General features: G+C 52.1%; 1 protein-coding gene across 4 annotated transcripts; it reads right to left on the reverse strand.

The window, feature by feature from the left end:
- Positions 1-7,421: 7,421 nt before the first annotated feature.
- RAMP2 (receptor activity modifying protein 2) lies at positions 7,422-16,099 on the reverse strand. 4 transcript variants are annotated; one of them, XM_077315941.1, is made up of 6 exons: positions 15,178-16,099; positions 14,681-14,831; positions 13,240-13,392; positions 12,405-12,507; positions 11,613-11,862; positions 7,422-8,718 (listed from the first exon to the last, which is right to left on the reverse strand). In XM_077315941.1, the coding sequence occupies exons 1-6, from the start codon at positions 16,057-16,059 to the stop codon at positions 8,575-8,577; spliced, it is 1,683 nt and encodes a 560-aa protein (XP_077172056.1). In that variant the 5' UTR covers positions 16,060-16,099; the 3' UTR covers positions 7,422-8,574. The 4 variants fall into 4 exon arrangements, with proteins under 4 accessions (XP_077172056.1, XP_077172057.1, XP_077172058.1 ...); XM_077315942.1 differs by having other exon boundaries at positions 7,422-8,715; positions 15,178-16,098; XM_077315943.1 differs by lacking the exon at positions 15,178-16,099 and adding an exon at positions 15,008-15,157.
- Between the last annotated feature and the right edge of the window lie 1,542 nt (positions 16,100-17,641).

The following is a 17,641-nucleotide window of genomic DNA, read 5'->3' on the forward strand; positions in this document are numbered from 1 at the left end:
CAGTAACCCTGTGGATATGAAACATTTTGGCACCATTAAAAAGGCCTTTCCTATGTGCACATTAAGCCATTTGTGACAGTACCTGTGACCATATAAAACCCATTTGGTACCAGTAACCCTGTGGATATGAAACATTTTGGCCCCAGTAAAAAGACCTTTCCTATGTGCCCATGAAGCCATTTGTGACAGTACCTGTGACCATATAAAACCCATTTGGTACCAGTAACCCTGTGGATATGAAACATTTTGGCACCATTAAAAAGACCTTTCCTATGTGCACATGAAGCCATTTGTGACAGTACCTGTGACCATATAAAACCCATTTGGTACCAGTAACCCTGTGGATATGAAACATTTTGGCCCGAGTAAAAAGACCATTCCTATGTGCACATGAAGCCATTTGTGACAGTACCTGTGACCATATAAAACTCATTTGGTACCAGTAACCCTGTGGATATGAAACATTTTGGCCCCAGTAAAAAGACCTTTCCTATGTGCACATGAAGCCATTTGTGACAGTACCTGTGACCATATAAAACCCATTTGGTACCAGTAACCCTGTGGATATGAAACATTTTGGCCCCAGTAAAAAGACCTTTCCTATGTGCACATGAAGCCATTTGTGACAGTACCTGTGACCATATAAAACCCATTTGGTACCAGTAACCCTGTGGATATGAAACATTTTGGCACCATTAAAAAGACCTTTCCTATGTGCACATGAAGCCATTTGTGACAGTACCTGTGACCATATAAAACCCATTTGGTACCAGTAACCCTGTGGATATGAAACATTTTGGCCCCAGTAAAAAGACCATTCCTATGTGCACATGAAGCCATTTGTGACAGTACCTGTGACCATATAAAACTCATTTGGTACCAGTAACCCTGTGGATATGAAACATTTTGGCCCCAGTAAATAGACCTTTCCTATATGCACATGAAGCCATTTGTGACAGTACCTGTGACCATATAAAACCCATTTGGTACCAGTAACCCTGTGGATATGAAACATTTTGGCTCCAGTAAAAAGACCATTCCTATGTGCACATGAAGCCATTTGTGACAGTACCTGTGACCATATAAAACCCATTTGGTACCAGTAACCCTGTGGATATGAAACATTTTGACCCCAGTAAAAAGACCATTCCTATGTGCACATGAAGCCATTTGTGACAGTACCTGTGACCATATAAAACCCATTTGGTACCAGTAACCCTGTGGATATGAAACATTTTGGCTCCAGTAAAAAGACCATTCCTATGTGCACATGAAGCCATTTGTGACAGTACCTGTGACCATATAAAACCCATTTGGTACCAGTAACCCTGTGGATATGAAACATTTTGACCCCAGTAAAAAGACCATTCCTATGTGCACATGAAGCCATTTGTGACAGTACCTGTGACCATATAAAACCCATTAGGTACCAGTAACCCTGTGGATATGAAACATTTTGGCCCCAGTAAATAGACCTTTCCTATATGCACATGAAGCCATTTGTGACAGTACCTGTGACCATATAAAACCCATTTGGTACCAGTAACCCTGTGGATATGAAACATTTTGGCCCCAGTAAAAAGACCATTCCTATGTGCACATGAAGCCATTTGTGACAGTACCTGTGACCATATAAAACTCATTTGGTACCAGTAACCCTGTGGATATGAAACATTTTGGCCCCAGTAAAAAGACCATTCCTATGTGCACATGAAGCCATTTGTGACAGTACCTGTGACCATATAAAACTCATTTGGTACCAGTAACCCTGTGGATATGAAACATTTTGGCCCCAGTAAAAAGACCTTTCCTATGTGCACATGAAGCCATTTGTGACAGTACCTGTGACCATATAAAACCCATTTGGTACCAGTAACCCTGTGGATATGAAACATTTTGGCCCCAGTAAAAAGACCTTTCCTATGTGCACATGAAGCCATTTGTGACAGTACCTGTGACCATATAAAACCCATTTGGTACCAGTAACCCTGTGGATATGAAACATTTTGGCACCATTAAAAAGACCTTTCCTATGTGCACATGAAGCCATTTGTGACAGTACCTGTGACCATATAAAACCCATTTGGTACCAGTAACCCTGTGGATATGAAACATTTTGGCCCCAGTAAAAAGACCATTCCTATGTGCACATGAAGCCATTTGTGACAGTACCTGTGACCATATAAAACTCATTTGGTACCAGTAACCCTGTGGATATGAAACATTTTGGCCCCAGTAAATAGACCTTTCCTATGTGCACATGAAGCCATTTGTGACAGTACCTGTGACCATATAAAACCCATTTGGTACCAGTAACCCTGTGGATATGAAACATTTTGGCTCCAGTAAAAAGACCATTCCTATGTGCACATGAAGCCATTTGTGACAGTACCTGTGACCATATAAAACCCATTTGGTACCAGTAACCCTGTGGATATGAAACATTTTGACCCCAGTAAAAAGACCATTCCTATGTGCACATGAAGCCATTTGTGACAGTACCTGTGACCATATAAAACCCATTTGGTACCAGTAACCCTGTGGATATGAAACATTTTGGCTCCAGTAAAAAGACCATTCCTATGTGCACATGAAGCCATTTGTGACAGTACCTGTGACCATATAAAACCCATTTGGTACCAGTAACCCTGTGGATATGAAACATTTTGACCCCAGTAAAAAGACCATTCCTATGTGCACATGAAGCCATTTGTGACAGTACCTGTGACCATATAAAACCCATTAGGTACCAGTAACCCTGTGGATATGAAACATTTTGGCCCCAGTAAATAGACCTTTCCTATATGCACATGAAGCCATTTGTGACAGTACCTGTGACCATATAAAACCCATTTGGTACCAGTAACCCTGTGGATATGAAACATTTTGGCACCATTAAAAAGGCCTTTCCTATGTGCACATGAAGCCATTTGTGACAGTACCTGTGACCATATAAAACCCATTTGGTACCAGTAACCCTGTGGATATGAAACATTTTGGCCCCAGTAAAAAGACCTTTCCTATGTGCACATGAAGCCATTTGTGACAGTACCTGTGACCATATAAAACCCATTTGGTACCAGTAACCCTGTGGATATGAAACATTTTGGCACCATTAAAAAGACCTTTCCTATGTGCACATGAAGCCATTTGTGACAGTACCTGTGACCATATAAAACCCATTTGGTACCAGTAACCCTGTGGATATGAAACATTTTGGCCCCAGTAAAAAGACCATTCCTATGTGCACATGAAGCCATTTGTGACAATACCTGTGACCATATAAAACTCATTTGGTACCAGTAACCCTGTGGATATGAAACATTTTGGCCCCAGTAAAAAGACCTTTCCTATGTGCACATGAAGCCATTTGTGACAGTACCTGTGACCATATAAAACCCATTTGGTACCAGTAACCCTGTGGATATGAAACATTTTGGCCCCAGTAAAAAGACCTTTCCTATGTGCACATGAAGCCATTTGTGACAGTACCTGTGACCATATAAAACCCATTTGGTACCAGTAACCCTGTGGATATGAAACATTTTGGCACCATTAAAAAGACCTTTCCTATGTGCACATGAAGCCATTTGTGACAGTACCTGTGACCATATAAAACCCATTTGGTACCAGTAACCCTGTGGATATGAAACATTTTGGCACCATTAAAAAGACCTTTCCTATGTGCACATGAAGCCATTTGTGACAGTACCTGTGACCATATAAAACCCATTTGGTACCAGTAACCCTGTGGATATGAAACATTTTGGCCCCAGTAAAAAGACCATTCCTATGTGCACATGAAGCCATTTGTGACAGTACCTGTGACCATATAAAACTCATTTGGTACCAGTAACCCTGTGGATATGAAACATTTTGGCCCCAGTAAAAAGACCTTTCCTATGTGCACATGAAGCCATTTGTGACAGTACCTGTGACCATATAAAACCCATTTGGTACCAGTAACCCTGTGGATATGAAACATTTTGGCCCCAGTAAAAAGACCATTCCTATGTGCATATGAAGCCATTTGTGACAGTACCTGTGACCATATAAAACCCATTTGGTACCAGTAACCCTGTGGATATGAAACATTTTGGCCCCAGTAAAAAGACCATTCCTATGTGCACATGAAGCCATTTGTGACAGTACCTGTGACCATATAAAACCCATTTGGTACCAGTAACCCTGTGGATATGAAACATTTTGGCCCCAGTAAAAAGACCTTTCCTATGTGCACTTGACCCAAACAGTGAGAGCAACCAAGGACATATAAAACCCATTTGGTACCAGTAACCCTGTGGATATGAAACATTTTGGCCCCAGTAAAAAGACCTTTCCTATGTGCACATGAAGCCATTTGTGACAGTAGCTGTGACCATATAAAACCCATTAGGTACCAGTAACCCTGTGGATATGAAACATTTTGGCCCCAGTAAATAGACCTTTCCTATATGCACATGAAGCCATTTGTGACAGTACCTGTGACCATATAAAACCCATTTGGTACCAGTAACCCTGTGGATATGAAACATTTTGGCCCCAGTAAAAAGACCATTCCTATGTGCATATGAAGCCATTTGTGACAGTACCTGTGACCATATAAAACCCATTTGGTACCAGTAACCCTGTGGATATGAAACATTTTGGCCCCAGTAAAAAGACCATTCCTATGTGCACATGAAGCCATTTGTGACAGTACCTGTGACCATATAAAACCCATTTGGTACCAGTAACCCTGTGGATATGAAACATTTTGGCCCCAGTAAAAGACCTTTCCTATGTACACATGAAGCCATTTGTGACAGTACCTGTGACCATATAAAACCCATTTGGTACCAGTAACCCTGTGGATATGAAACATTTTGGCCCCAGTAAAAAGACCATTCCTATGTGCATATGAAGCCATTTGTGACAGTACCTGTGACCATATAAAACCCATTTGGTACCAGTAACCCTGTGGATATGAAACATTTTGGCCCCAGTAAAAAGACCATTCCTATGTGCACATGAAGCCATTTGTGACAGTACCTGTGACCATATAAAACCCATTTGGTACCAGTAACCCTGTGGATATGAAACATTTTGGCCCCAGTAAAAGACCTTTCCTATGTACACATGAAGCCATTTGTGACAGTGATCATGAACATATAAAACCATTTTAGCACCTGCAGCCATGAGCGTATGAAGATTTTTGGCACCTGTAACCAGCCCTTTCCCAGGGGCGTTTGAACCAATGGGCACCAGTCACCCTGAACACCCAAAACCAGTGTGGCCCCAGTCCCCAGACCTCTGCCCGCCTCCCTCCCCTTGTGATTTCAGCTCTTTTTGTTTGCCACAGAGGGCAGCCCTCCCCAGCGCCCATCGCTTTATTTCCTCTGGTCAGCGGGGGCTTCTTGCCCGTCTCTGCCGAGGAGCCTGAGGGGCGGAGCAGGGTGCCCGGCCAGAGACGCCCCGTCAGCCGCTGAGCCCGAAGGGGAAGAGCCTCGTGGGCCGAGCAGGACCGCCGGGCGCTGCGGGCACTTTGGGGACGGGGCGCGCAAAGGGCGCCTCAGACGAGTCCCGCCGCCGCCTTCCCTCAGGGGGCTCTGCCGCGCCGCTCGGGGCTGCTGCGTCTTCTGGGCGCTTGGGCGTCTTCTCGGGGCTTCGTCTTCGGGGCTTCTTCGTCTTCCTCTCGGGGCTGCTGCGTCTTCTTGGGGCTTCTTCCTTCTCGTCTTGGGGCTTCCCCGTCTTCTTGGGGCTTCTTCCTTCGCGTCTTGGGGCTTCTGGTCTTCGCGCCTCTTTTCTTGTCCCCTCAGGGCAGGTCCAGCTGGCTGTCATTTTCCCGCCCGAGGCCGGACTTTTATGCCTTCGGCCGGGCCGGGCAGCTAACCGGAAAGTGGGGCGCCTCAGGCCCCGCCGCTCATTGGGCGCCCGCCGAGGGGCCGTGGGCCAGGGCAGGCTCTCTGCCCGGAGACCGAGCCTGAGGGGAGCCAATCACCGGGGGGGCCTGGGGGGGCCTGGGGGAGCCGAGGGGGTCCCGCGCGCGCCTGGGGAGAGCGCGCGCAGGCGGCGCAGGTGAGGGTGATGATGGGCAGAGGGGTCACAGAGTTCACTGGCCGGCCTCGCGCTGTCAGCGCCTGGGGGGGGGGGCGCTGACCGGGGGGGGGGGGGGGAGAGACACGGACAGTCTTCACTGGCAGTCTTCAAGCAAAGGTTGGATGCACACTTTTCTTGGATGCTTTAGGATGCTTAGGGCTGATCCTGCATAGAGCAGGGGGTTGGACTAGATGGCCTTTATGGCCCCTTCCAACTCCTTGAATCTATGATTCTGTGACAGGCCCCCCCCGCCCCTCCAGGAGCCCCCCAGGGCGCAGCAGAAGAGCCTCCACCGAGGGCACCTTCCCCCCCCCCCCGCCGCCGCCTCCGTTGCCAGCTCTGGCTGTGCAAGTCCTGGAGATTGGCGGGAGGTGGGGCGTGGCGTGTGCCCCCCAAAGAGCCCACGTCGCCTGTTCAGTCGCCTGTTCGGCCTGCCACTGCGGCCCTCAGGGCAGCCTCTGCAGCTGTCACCCGGCGCTCCCATTGCGAATCCTGCGACGGGGTGAGTGGCCAGAAGGAATGTTATTCTATAGTTTCCTGCCGCTTATATAACAAAAGGCAATAAAGCCCATAAGCATCCATACAGTCAGTCCAAACTTTGCAACACGACCCTGCAAGGAAGGCCCCTGTGAGACCCATGATCGATCACTGCAGAAGGCGGCCGTGCCATGTGCTGTGGACTCCAGTAGCCCTTTCGGGGCCCGCAGGTTCTGAGCCCTGCTTTGTCTTGTGAACGCTCGTGCCGGAGACCTGAGTCCTGGGTTTGAAGCTAGCTGTTCTGTGCTAGGCATGCAGGAAGGAAGCTTGCCCCAGGCTTCACAGCCGGTCGGTGGCCTGCTCTTTCTATCTGCTGCCTCTCTCTGCCTCCTGTTGCTTGAGATGCCTTCCCCCTCCTTGTTGGGCAAACCTGCATTTGGTTGTGACATAATTGAATTTTGCTATCTATTCCCTGTCATGTAAGAAGATCATAGTCTGAGGAAGAGTGCTTGCACCCGAAAGCTCACTCCCTGAATAAATCTTTGTTGGTCTTAAAGGTGCTCCTGGACTCTGGTTTTATTGTCATCCTTTAGTGAGGCTTCCGGCACGGAGACCCAGCCCGTTTCTCCCAGTGACTGCCCCCCTGGACCCCTCTGCCCTCCCACTGGCCGTTGGATCACCTTGTCGCCTTGGCGGGTGCCCTATAAGACGGGTGCAATGGATCCCCTGCGGTCCCTCCACTGGTAAGACACGTAGCATGCTTTTCTAATGAACGGAGGGCTCAGGACTTGCAATGCTCAATTGCTGGAGAATCAGCCCAGCACATGGCACCGAAAGTGACAAAGACATCGGAATGACTGTCTATATATATTTTTGTAATGCTTTTAATCAACACTCAAAAACCACGTAAGGCATAGGGTAACATTAGGCAGGTGAGCATTTCACACGCCTGGATCCGTGTAAACAGGCTTGGCACACGAGCTTTCCGATATTTGACAGACACACAAGCAGGACGGCACTGGCTTCTTTTCAACCCTAAGGGAGTGAGGAGGGCCAGGCAGCTGCAGGAACTGCCCACCAGTCACCCACACAGATCCTGGAACGGGGGGGGGGGGGTGTCCAGTGGCCCTTGGCCAGCCCCAGCCCCAGGGCTCCCCGTTGGCCGGCAGAGCAGCCCCACGCCGAATTGCAGTAACCTCCACAGACCCACTTCTGGCTGGACATTCATCACAGCTCACTCAAGTGCACACCGTGACACCACGACAAAACAGAACATGCAGACTAGACATCTCACCTGGACACAGGTAGGGCATACTTCCCCTGTCCCCTTTGGCACTCCACCCTCCGTTCTCCCTCCCAGAGGTCGTCACAAAATCCACCTTGCTATCTAAGCCGGCAAAATCCAAAATGAGCTTTGAGATTCTTATGCTTAAAGCCGACAGGGTGGACAGCAAGGAGCAAACTTTCCACACAAAGCTCTCCCCACTTCTAGAAATTTATATTACGGCCCAGTTGGAAAAGCTGGCTGAAAAACCAAACCTAAATCTACATTCAATGGCAAGCTCAAATCGGGACGCATCGTTTGGAATTGTCCCCTTTTGCTGGCTTGCTGGAGACGAACAAGGGAAACTCGGTCTGCTTATGCCCAAGTCTCCCCCAGCCCGGCTGGCTTCCAAATTAAAAACAGCACAACGTGGTATGCATTAGAACAGAAATTTGAATTCCTACAAGGAGACTAGGGTTAGGAGGATATTCTTGAAAGCGCCTCCCTTCCAATGAATTTTTGCTCCAGCAATGGAGGTCCAGTTTGGGAACAGGGGAAAAAGATCACCTCAAGGCCTGCTTTTTTCCCTGGCCCCTTTGGGCCCACAAGGGGTGGCAACGGCTGTTGGGGGCACCCAATCAGATGGCTACAGCTGGGCATTGGGTGAAGGAGGCAGCTCCTATTTCACAGCACCCACAGGTGCAAAACTGGCCACTCTCTTCTGCCTCCGAGCCGAGCCCTCATGGGCGAAAGCATTAAGCAGTTACCAGATGGTGGGTTACCTTTCCCCCTGAAAGAGGCACCAGCAGCAGGAGGGAGGGTGCCCACCTATGGGTCTTGAAGGCGTGGGTGGCTCCTTGTCCAGCAGATGGCAGTGGCAGAGCCAGGCTGGGAAGCTGCTGGAAGGAACAAACAGGGGTTAGGGGGGTGCAGAGATGGAGGTCCAAGGAGGGGTCATCCACACCTTTCTTCATCCTGTGTTTTTGTGGGTTTTTGGAGTGTCCATTTCCCGGGGCTTTCCCTGTTGTTTGTATGTTCTTTCTCAAACCTGATTTGGTATGATCGCTCTGGAAAGAATTCAGACCAAACATCGAAGGAAGCCACCTGGATGGTAAGGAGCATTTTTCTCAGAAGGTCCCGAGACAGTAAAAAATAAGTAAAATTTCTCAGTATAAATAGATTGTTCAATATATATAAGTAAATAAAATAACATGAGGTTAAAATGGTTTGCTCATGGCCATGTGAGGTAAAATTGATGCGTACGTAGAAGATAGCCATGTGCTCTCTTTGCTTCCTTGGTGCACACCCCCTCCGCATAAAAGAAGAACTATTTTTGTACCCTTTTCAGTACCCATAGGAGTCTCAAAAATGACTTACTATTGCCTACCTTTCCTCACAACAGAAACCCTACGAGGTAGGTGGGGCTGAGAGAGCTCTAAGAGAACTGCTCTGCAAGAGAACTGGGACTGGCCCAAAGACACCCAGCTGGCTCCCACCCAGCTGGGAGGAGAAATGGGGAATTAAACCTGGTTCTCCAGAGGTGGCTGCTTTTAACCACAACACCACTCTTAACCACTAGAGCTGGCTGATGAGTGGGTCAGACTAGGTTTGAATCCCCCAATCTGCCCTGGAGGCTTGACCTTGGGCTGGTCACCCTCTCTTAGCCCCGTCTGCTGAGAGGAGGGCAGAAGGGGGTCAGCTGCTCTGGGTCCCCACTGGAGGAAAAGGGAGGGTAGAAATGAGGTCCATACGATTCGACAGGTTTAATTTTCTGCTTTCCTTTTGGAATTCGGTAATGCTTCTTCTTGCCCTCTTGTGGTTTGGCTGTCCCAGTCTTTAGAGCATTTTCATGTAGCGGATAGATAGGTTCAGAGGGTGGCCATGCTGTTCTGAAGAAGCAGAACAAAGTCTGAATCCAGTCGGGCACCTTGAAGACTGACAGCGTTTGAGTCAAGGGATGAGGTTCCATGTGCACATGCATGAAGACAAAAGCTCATCTCTTGAATAACACTCGTGGGTCTTAGATGGTCTTAGAGGGGTCGCCGGACACGGACTTTATTTGGCCGGACAGGCCATGCAGGCCTTCCCTTCCCTTCCCCTTGGCTGGGCTCTGCTCTCTTTCCTCTCCTGGGGGGGGGGGGGCTGGATCGTTTCCCTGAGCAACTGCTTGTTTGGAGAGATCGGAGCTGATACCAGTTCAGGCTCCAGGCAGGCAGGAAGGACTAAATGGAACCACCCATCGGGGAGCGGGGAGGGGGCAGCTAGGAACAAAGGGAGCCCGGAGGGAGGAGGCCGAGCGAGCAGCACATCCTGCGTTTTCTTTCCACACAAGGAAAGAGTGAGATGCAGGAGTCAGAGAAGCCATTTCTCTGCCCTTTATCAGCACAACTCCTTGGAAGTTCTCCCCTTTGCATGATCTTCCCCAAACCCCGCTTAGTCCAATTCTTGTGGAAAGTTCACCATGACAGTGCCTTTGGATACCATGTGGGGTGAATCAGGAATATTCATTAAAATGTTAAACCAGTCTGTTGCAACCGAGTACTAGTTCCCAGGTTTCCCCCCCCCCTTTTTTTTAAAGGCGTCTCCAGTCCTTATTGTCTTGTGCATATTTCCCCTTACATCTCTGCAACAAAAAGGGCAAGTCAACTCTGGAACAAAAAAGGCGAGAACAGCACTTCCCAATTTGGCAACCAGGTGGGGACCACAGGGTGGCTTAGTGCAAAGTGATTTGTCTGTGAATTTGCATGCACACTAAGCAAGATCATGTTGATCTTTTTGTTGTTATGTATTTTCTCAGTCAATGGATATAAACAGAACAAAGTTTGAGTCCAGCCAGGCACCTTTAAGACCAACAAAGTTTTATTCAAGGTAGAAGCTTTTGTGTGCAGAGCACACTTCCTCAGAGACAGCGCAACAGAATTTCCTCGACTATCACATGTAGGCAGAGGACGGGAAGTAAATTAACATGCATGAAGAGGATGAACAGATTCCAGAACTAAACAGGCCTAACAAGCTGAGTTTATACGGTCACTATTGCTTGGATTAAATTCTTGGGTTGGGTTGGGGGGGGGGCACAAAGGGAAGGGAATAAATAGGTCTGGGCCGGAGATGAATGGGCAAGGGCATTCTTCATGGTGGAATGCAGAGAGTCCTTAGAAGAGCCCCTGCTCTTAGCTCAATTCCCATAATGCAGAGGGCTTCCCAAAATGTTTTGATGTTGAAAAGGGGTCCTCATTGGGCTGGGCGTGAGCCTGCTTCACGCAGCCATGGGTGCTACAAGGCGACCTCTGGATTCAGGTCTGCCCTATACTCTTGACCTCCTTTCTGATGGCTTCTCCTTCCAGAGCTCTGGGGACTTCAGCTGGTGAGCAGGTTTGTTAGGAAGGCCAGCCTCCGGGTGGGGCCTGGGGATCCCCCACAATGACATCTCGCCCCCAGGCAACAGAGGGCAGTTCTCCTGGAGAAAACGGATGCTTTGCAGGGTGGGCTGCAGGACATTCAACCCCACCCCGTGGCCGCAGCTGGTGACCCTGAGGTTTGTCCAGATGTCCTTCTGTCCTGAGCCCTCCCCGGTCTTTGCCCAGCGAGACTTGGCAGGGGAGGGGGTTGGCCGCCCCCCCTTTCAGCCCCAGTGATGGGAATGCCCAGTGACCAGGGGGCATCGCATCCTCAGGGCAGCAGCCACTCCTGTGTGGTCCTTGGCCTTGCAGGGGAACGGCGGGCGGCTGACCCTGGCCCAGGGTGGAGAGGGAGGAGCAGTACCTCCAGGTGCTCTGGGGGACGGGATTCACACCTGCGTCTCGCCGTCTTTGCTCTTCAGGACGACCAGGGTGACCAGCACAGGGATGAGGCAGATGGGGGCCAGGATCAGGGTCAGCAGGACGTTCTCCGGAGGGTCCAGAAGGAGTGGGCGCTCCAGAGTGCAGTTGAGGAAGTACCGACGGTGGCTCCCGACGATGTAACTCTCGGCCAGGGCGTTGGGGTAGCCGTACTGCAGCTTCTCTGCCCCTTCTTCCAGGCACGCGGTCAGGCTGGCGTAGGGCCTGCGGAGGGGCGGAAGAGGGAGGACAGGAGCGTGAGACGGAAACAGGCTGGCAGAAAAGTCCAACATGAAGCTTCCACAGCTGGCACCACAGTGGTCCTGAATTAAAATCGGTGGGCTTGAAGGCTGGTAAGATCTTGCCTCTTTAGACATTTCGCACGTCGTTTTTGGCAAAGGTCACTGAAATGTCTAAAGAGATCTGCTTGCATCAACAAGCACTTCCTTCAAGCCCACTAATTTAATTCAGGATTGTTCGGGAGGCAAAAGTCGCTCCTTCGTCCTACCCTTAGCCACCCTGGTGTCATGGCTAAGAGCAGCAGACTAAGCTGGAGAGCCTGGTTTGATTCCCCCCTCCTCCTACCCCTGCAGCCCGTTGGGTGACCTGGGGCCAATCACAGTTCTCTCAGAGCTCTCTCACCCCCGCCTCCCTCACAGGGTGCCCAAAGACTGCATGTCTTTGCCTTAAAGCCTGGTGGGACTCTCGTCTCATCTGCCCCCACACGCCCCCTGTCTCTGTGCCAGAAGTGCAAAACTTGCCAGTACCTGCTGACGATACGCCACTCACACAGGTGCACTGCGCCGACACTGGCCATCTGGTGAGCAAACCTGTCCCAGCACTCCTTGGCTTCCAACTGATACATGGCCTCTGGAGAGGGAGAGAACCAAAGGTCAGGGGAGGAGCAGAAGGGGAGGCTGGCTGGCTGGGTCATCTGATGCTGAGACCAGGACCCAATCCTGCAACTATTCCATAAAAGCTGTCTTGAGCCCCAGGTGTGCTTGTTTCCCCTCCCTCCCTCCCTCCCTCCCTCCCTCCCCATGTTTTTGCATCAGCAAGGTGTGCATGACCTTGTTGGCGCTAACTTTGGACCGCAAGATGCCTTCGATGCTGTGGCAGGCAGAGGAATGTCCGTGAGACAAACCAACCGTGGTGGGTAACCAGGGCAGCGTGGCCGACGTGGCCTGCCACTTTGAGTCCCTGGCGATTCTCCAGTGACTGTGGCTGGCATCTCCGGGGGCCGGACACGGCAAGTTGGGACTGTTTGTGCCAGAGCGTGTAGCGTGTGGAAAGTGTCTGGGCGTGTCACTTCCTCCTCAGGAGAGGGGGCTCTGCTTCAGCTTCCTGTCCTGCAGGGGAGTTTCCCGGGGGGGGGGGGCTGGAACGAGGAAGCACTTTTCCTGCATCTGGGTGGAGTTCCTTCGCAAGGCCATTAGGAAGTGGCTTTAAATGTGTTTTGCTGGCCTTGATTCAAAACTCCATAAGTCTCTCCCTGCTTGGTGTGCCGTGCTCCAGTGTAGGGAGCTGTTAGTTTGCACTTCCCAGGGGCACCGGTGACTCCCTCCCTCCCTCCGTCCCTCCCCTCGGTCTGGCCTTGCTGACCTTGAAACACAGGATAGGCCTTGGGGGTCTTCCTCATGAGTTTATACACCAGTTCGAGCTCCAGAAGGCTGGCATTTAGCTTTTCTTCCAGAATGTAGCTGGCATTGTGTGGGGGGACTGTCGTCCCCGCTTGAGCATCCAGCACTGAAGCTCCTGTAAAGGAGAGAGCCACAGAGTAAAAGGGCATGTGCAGAAATTTCCAAAGTTCTAGCATTTTGGAAAGACCCTGGGTCCACTCCAAAATCTCAAGTCCCTTTGCAACCTGGATCTGGCCATTCTAGTGGCATCCCCTAAAATCCTGGCAGCTCCTTTATTTGCCAAGTTCTCCCTCCCCTGGGCATCCAGGTCCCCCCTCCCAAGCAGCCCTTTTCTCCAGGGGAACTGATCTCTGCAGTCAGGAGAGGATCTGGAATTCCAGGGGGGAGGGTCCCCAGGTACCACCGGAAGGCTGGCAGGCCTTGGTGTCTGTCCGGGATGCAATCAGAGAGCTCTGCGGGATCTCCAGGCCCCACCTGGAGGATCAAGTATAGAACCGTGGATTCCTCAATGAGAACTCAGAAAAAAACTCCCTCACTTGCAGTCTTCAAGCAAAGGCTGGATACACACTTTTCTTGGATGCTTTAGGATGCTTAGGGCTAATCCTGCGTTGAGCAGGGGGTTGGACTAGATGGCCTGTATGGCCCCTTCCAACCCTATGATTCTATGAATCACAAGGCGAAATAATGTAGTAATCCTCTCTGTATTATTAGTAAACATCCAAATAAAGAATCAAGCATAAAGAGTCAATAGTTGGACTCAAATGGGTAGCTGTGTTGGTCTGAAGTAGCACAATAAAATCAGAGGCCAGGAGCACCTTTAAGACCAACAAAGATTTATTCAGGGCATAAGCTTGCACTCGAAAGCTCACACCCTGAATAAATCCTTGTTGTTCTTTATTTGGATGTTTACTAATAATACAGAGAGGATTACTACATTATTTCGCCTTGTGATTCCTTTTTTTCTGAGTTCCCTGGTATCTGTAGGGGGATGGGGTAGGGCTGCCAGCCCCAGGTTGGAAAACTCCATGAGATTTTTTTTGGGGGGGTATCCCTGGGGAGGAGAGGGGACCTCAGTGGGGGACGATGCAAGAGTCCCCATCCATAACATCCATTTCCTCCAGGGGACCTGATCTCTGCAGGCTGGTGCAATTCCAGGGGATCCCCAGGTCTCACCTGGAGGCTGGCATCCCACCTGAGCCTTACTCCATACGGCCGACGAGGGAGAGGGCTGAGGGCTGTGGCGGAAGACAGGGGCACCAGTCCCGGACCCAAGATTTGGGCGGCCCTACAACGAGCTCCCCAGGGCCCCCAAGTCTGCCTCTGCAGGAAGTCCATCCCGGGCCAGGAGATGCTCCCCCAGCCAAAGCTGCCCCGCCCACCAGACCCCCTGGAGTCCCACTCACCTGCAAGGAGCAGCAGGAGCCGTTGGAAGGGCCGGCCCCGGGGAGTCATCCTGCCGTCCCCCCTGGCCAGCTCTGCTGCCTGTTCCCTCCTGTCCAGCTTGGGACTGGAGTGGGAATAACAGGAAGCAACTCCTTTCCTCCAGCGGAGCTGCTAGAGAGAGAGACAGAGACAGAAACAGAGACAGAGACACAGAGAGAGAGAGAGACAGAGACACAGAGAGACACAGAGAGAGAGAGAGAGAGAGAGAGAGAGCGTACAAGCATCAGGCATGCGAATAAAGAGAGCCCTCCTGTTCCCGGGGCCCCTTCTCACCCCAGGGCAAGCACCTGAGGTCAGCCCGCCTTGGCCACGGTCCCGCTACCGTCTGGGGCAAGTCCACTTCTGCAGGGCCAGGGTGCTATGGCTTGGCAAGCTCCGCGTCTGGTCCATTTTATCTGTCAGAGCCTGAGCCGAGGGAGGGAGGGAAGGAAGGAAGGAAGGGGAACGCTGGACCCACCACGGAGGCCGTAGGCGCTCCCGCCCATCCGCCCGGGCCAAATCCTTCCCAGGAGAGGCAGGAGATGGTGGCGGCCAGCCCGGGAGTGTCTCTGACCCCTGCCCTCCTCCGCCTGTCTGGGGGATGCCGCTGAGCAGGGGCCTGGGCCAGAGCTTCACACCAAGCAGCCAGAGGGGAAGTTCGGAAGCCCAGAAGGGCAGCTCTTTTGGTCCTGTCCAAGGCCTGACTGTGTGTGTGTGTGTGGGGGGGGGTCTTTCCAGGTGATTCCCCCCCCCACATTTGAGTGCCTAAGGTCTTCGGGGGTCTGCAGACCCCGGGGCGATTTAAGGGCATCTTGTTTGGAGGGCAGCACAGGCCTGGAGGAAGCACCTTTGGCAGGTAATCTAACATAAAAAATAAAAACAGCACAGCTCTGAGTGGTTGCGGGAGTTGGCCCCAGCTCGGAGGAAGAGGGTGGGCTAAGGGTCCGGAGAACGCTCTGACGGCACCCTTGGCCCTTCTCGCGCCCCCGTCCCTTCCCCGCCCAAGGCCTGCTGTCCTGCCCGTTTCCCAGACTGCAGCCGGCGTAGGCAGGACTCTCTGCCCAGTGACCCAGGCCCCACCACTGGGGCTGGGGAGGAGGGACTTGTGCTCAGGGGACACACCAAGGCCGTGGGCGGGGGTTCCGGTCCCACTCCCCCCTGGCACCCTGCTGGTGCTCAGCCTCCGGTCCAGCCAGCCACTTTCCCAGCCGGGGCCTCTGTGAGCTCCACGCAATCCGGGCGGCGGCGGAAGAGTCATGGAGCCGTTCTGGACACGCTTGGGGAGGGAGCCAGGCAGCACGGGGCTCTGCCCAAGCCTCTCTTGCAGCCAGACGGCGGCTCCCTCCCACGTGCGTGTCATTTACGGACAGAAACCACCCAAGAGGATGGCCCCCGGCCCTCGCCGCCCCCAGCCCGGCGCTTGCTCCTTCCGAAGCGGGCCACCCTCTCCTTCCCACTCGGCCACATCTGGAACGGATCACCCGCTGGATCCTGCCCAGAGCTGCCAGCACCCACAGCGCCGCTTGCTGAGGTCAGAGGGGCTGGCTCCGAGCCCGTGGGCGCTCGCTGACACGCAAACGCCCCCCAAAGCTGGAACGGCTTCCCGCTCCGCTAGGGCCAGTCCGTCCCAGCCAGCCCTTCCTTTCGGACACCGCAGGGCTGTCAGGCCGGAGAGAGGGGGAGGAGAGGCCGGGCACAGAGGGCCTGGGCTGCCACCGGGGGGGGGGCCACGGCGGCCAGAAGGGCCCCTCCCCAGGATCCGCCCTCCCCTCCTAGTGGTGGCTCAGGCCCGCTGGGACCCTTCCAGGACACAAGCAGCAGGCAGGCAGGCTGCATGAGCTCACAGCCGGCCACGAAAACAGGGCAGGAGCCGAGGGCTACAAGCCTCCCGCTGGGTCCGCAAAAGACTTTGGAGCCAGCATTAGCAAGGCCCTGCCAGGGACCACGAGGGACTGGGTCCGGAAGACGGGCACTGCCCAGAGGCCCAGAGGCCGGCTCCTCTTGTCCTTCCTATCTGATGGTGGAAGCCAGAAGGGGGAACGAGAATACAGCTCTGGGGAAACACAAAGAGGTCAGAAACCAGGGGAAGAGGGTGAAGGAACACTATGTGTACCTGGGGAGCGGATATATTTTCGCCGTACCTGTCATGTTGTCTTGGTGAAGTCGTCAAGGGCAAGGGTGGTGTCGTGGTTAAAGAGTGGCGGCCCCTCATCTAGAGAACCAGGTCTGATCCCCACTCCTCCTCCACAGGGAGCTAGCTGAGTGACCTTGGACCAGTCACAGTTAGAATCATAGAATCCTAGAGTTGGAAGGGACCTCCTGGGTCATTTAGTCCACCCCCTGCACAATGCAGGACCTTCGCAACCCAACACTCACATCCACTGTCACCTGCCACCCCCTTGAACTTTAACAGAATCAGCCTCTCTGTCAGACCAGCCTGTCTAAAAATTTCCAAAGATGGAGAACCCACCACCTCCCGAGGAAGCCTGCTCCACTGAGAAACCACTCTGTCAGGAACTTCTTCCAGATGTTTAGATGGAATTTCTTTTGAATTAATTTCATCCCATTCATTCTGGTCTGTCCCTCTGGAGTAAGAGAGAACATTTCTGCTCCATCCTCCATATGGCACCCTTTTAAATACTTGAAGATGGTTCTCAGATCCCCTCTCAGTCGTCTCCTCTCTAGGCTAAACAGACCAAGCCCCCCCAACCTTTCTTCGTAAGTCTTGGTCTCCAAACCCCTCACCCTCTTTGTTGCCCTCCTCTGGACACGCTCCAGTTTGTCTACATCCCTCTTCAACTGGGGTGCCCAAAACTGAACACAGGACTCCAAGTGAGGCCAGACCAGAGCAGAGTACAGCATACAGTTCTCACCAAGCAATTCTCTCAGAGCTTTCTCAGCTGCACCTACCTCACAGGGAACAGGGAGAGGAAGGGTAGGCG

Source organism: Paroedura picta, chromosome 16 (assembly GCF_049243985.1).
Source record: "Paroedura picta isolate Pp20150507F chromosome 16, Ppicta_v3.0, whole genome shotgun sequence".
In the NCBI taxonomy this organism is placed as follows: domain Eukaryota; kingdom Metazoa; phylum Chordata; class Lepidosauria; order Squamata; family Gekkonidae; genus Paroedura; species Paroedura picta.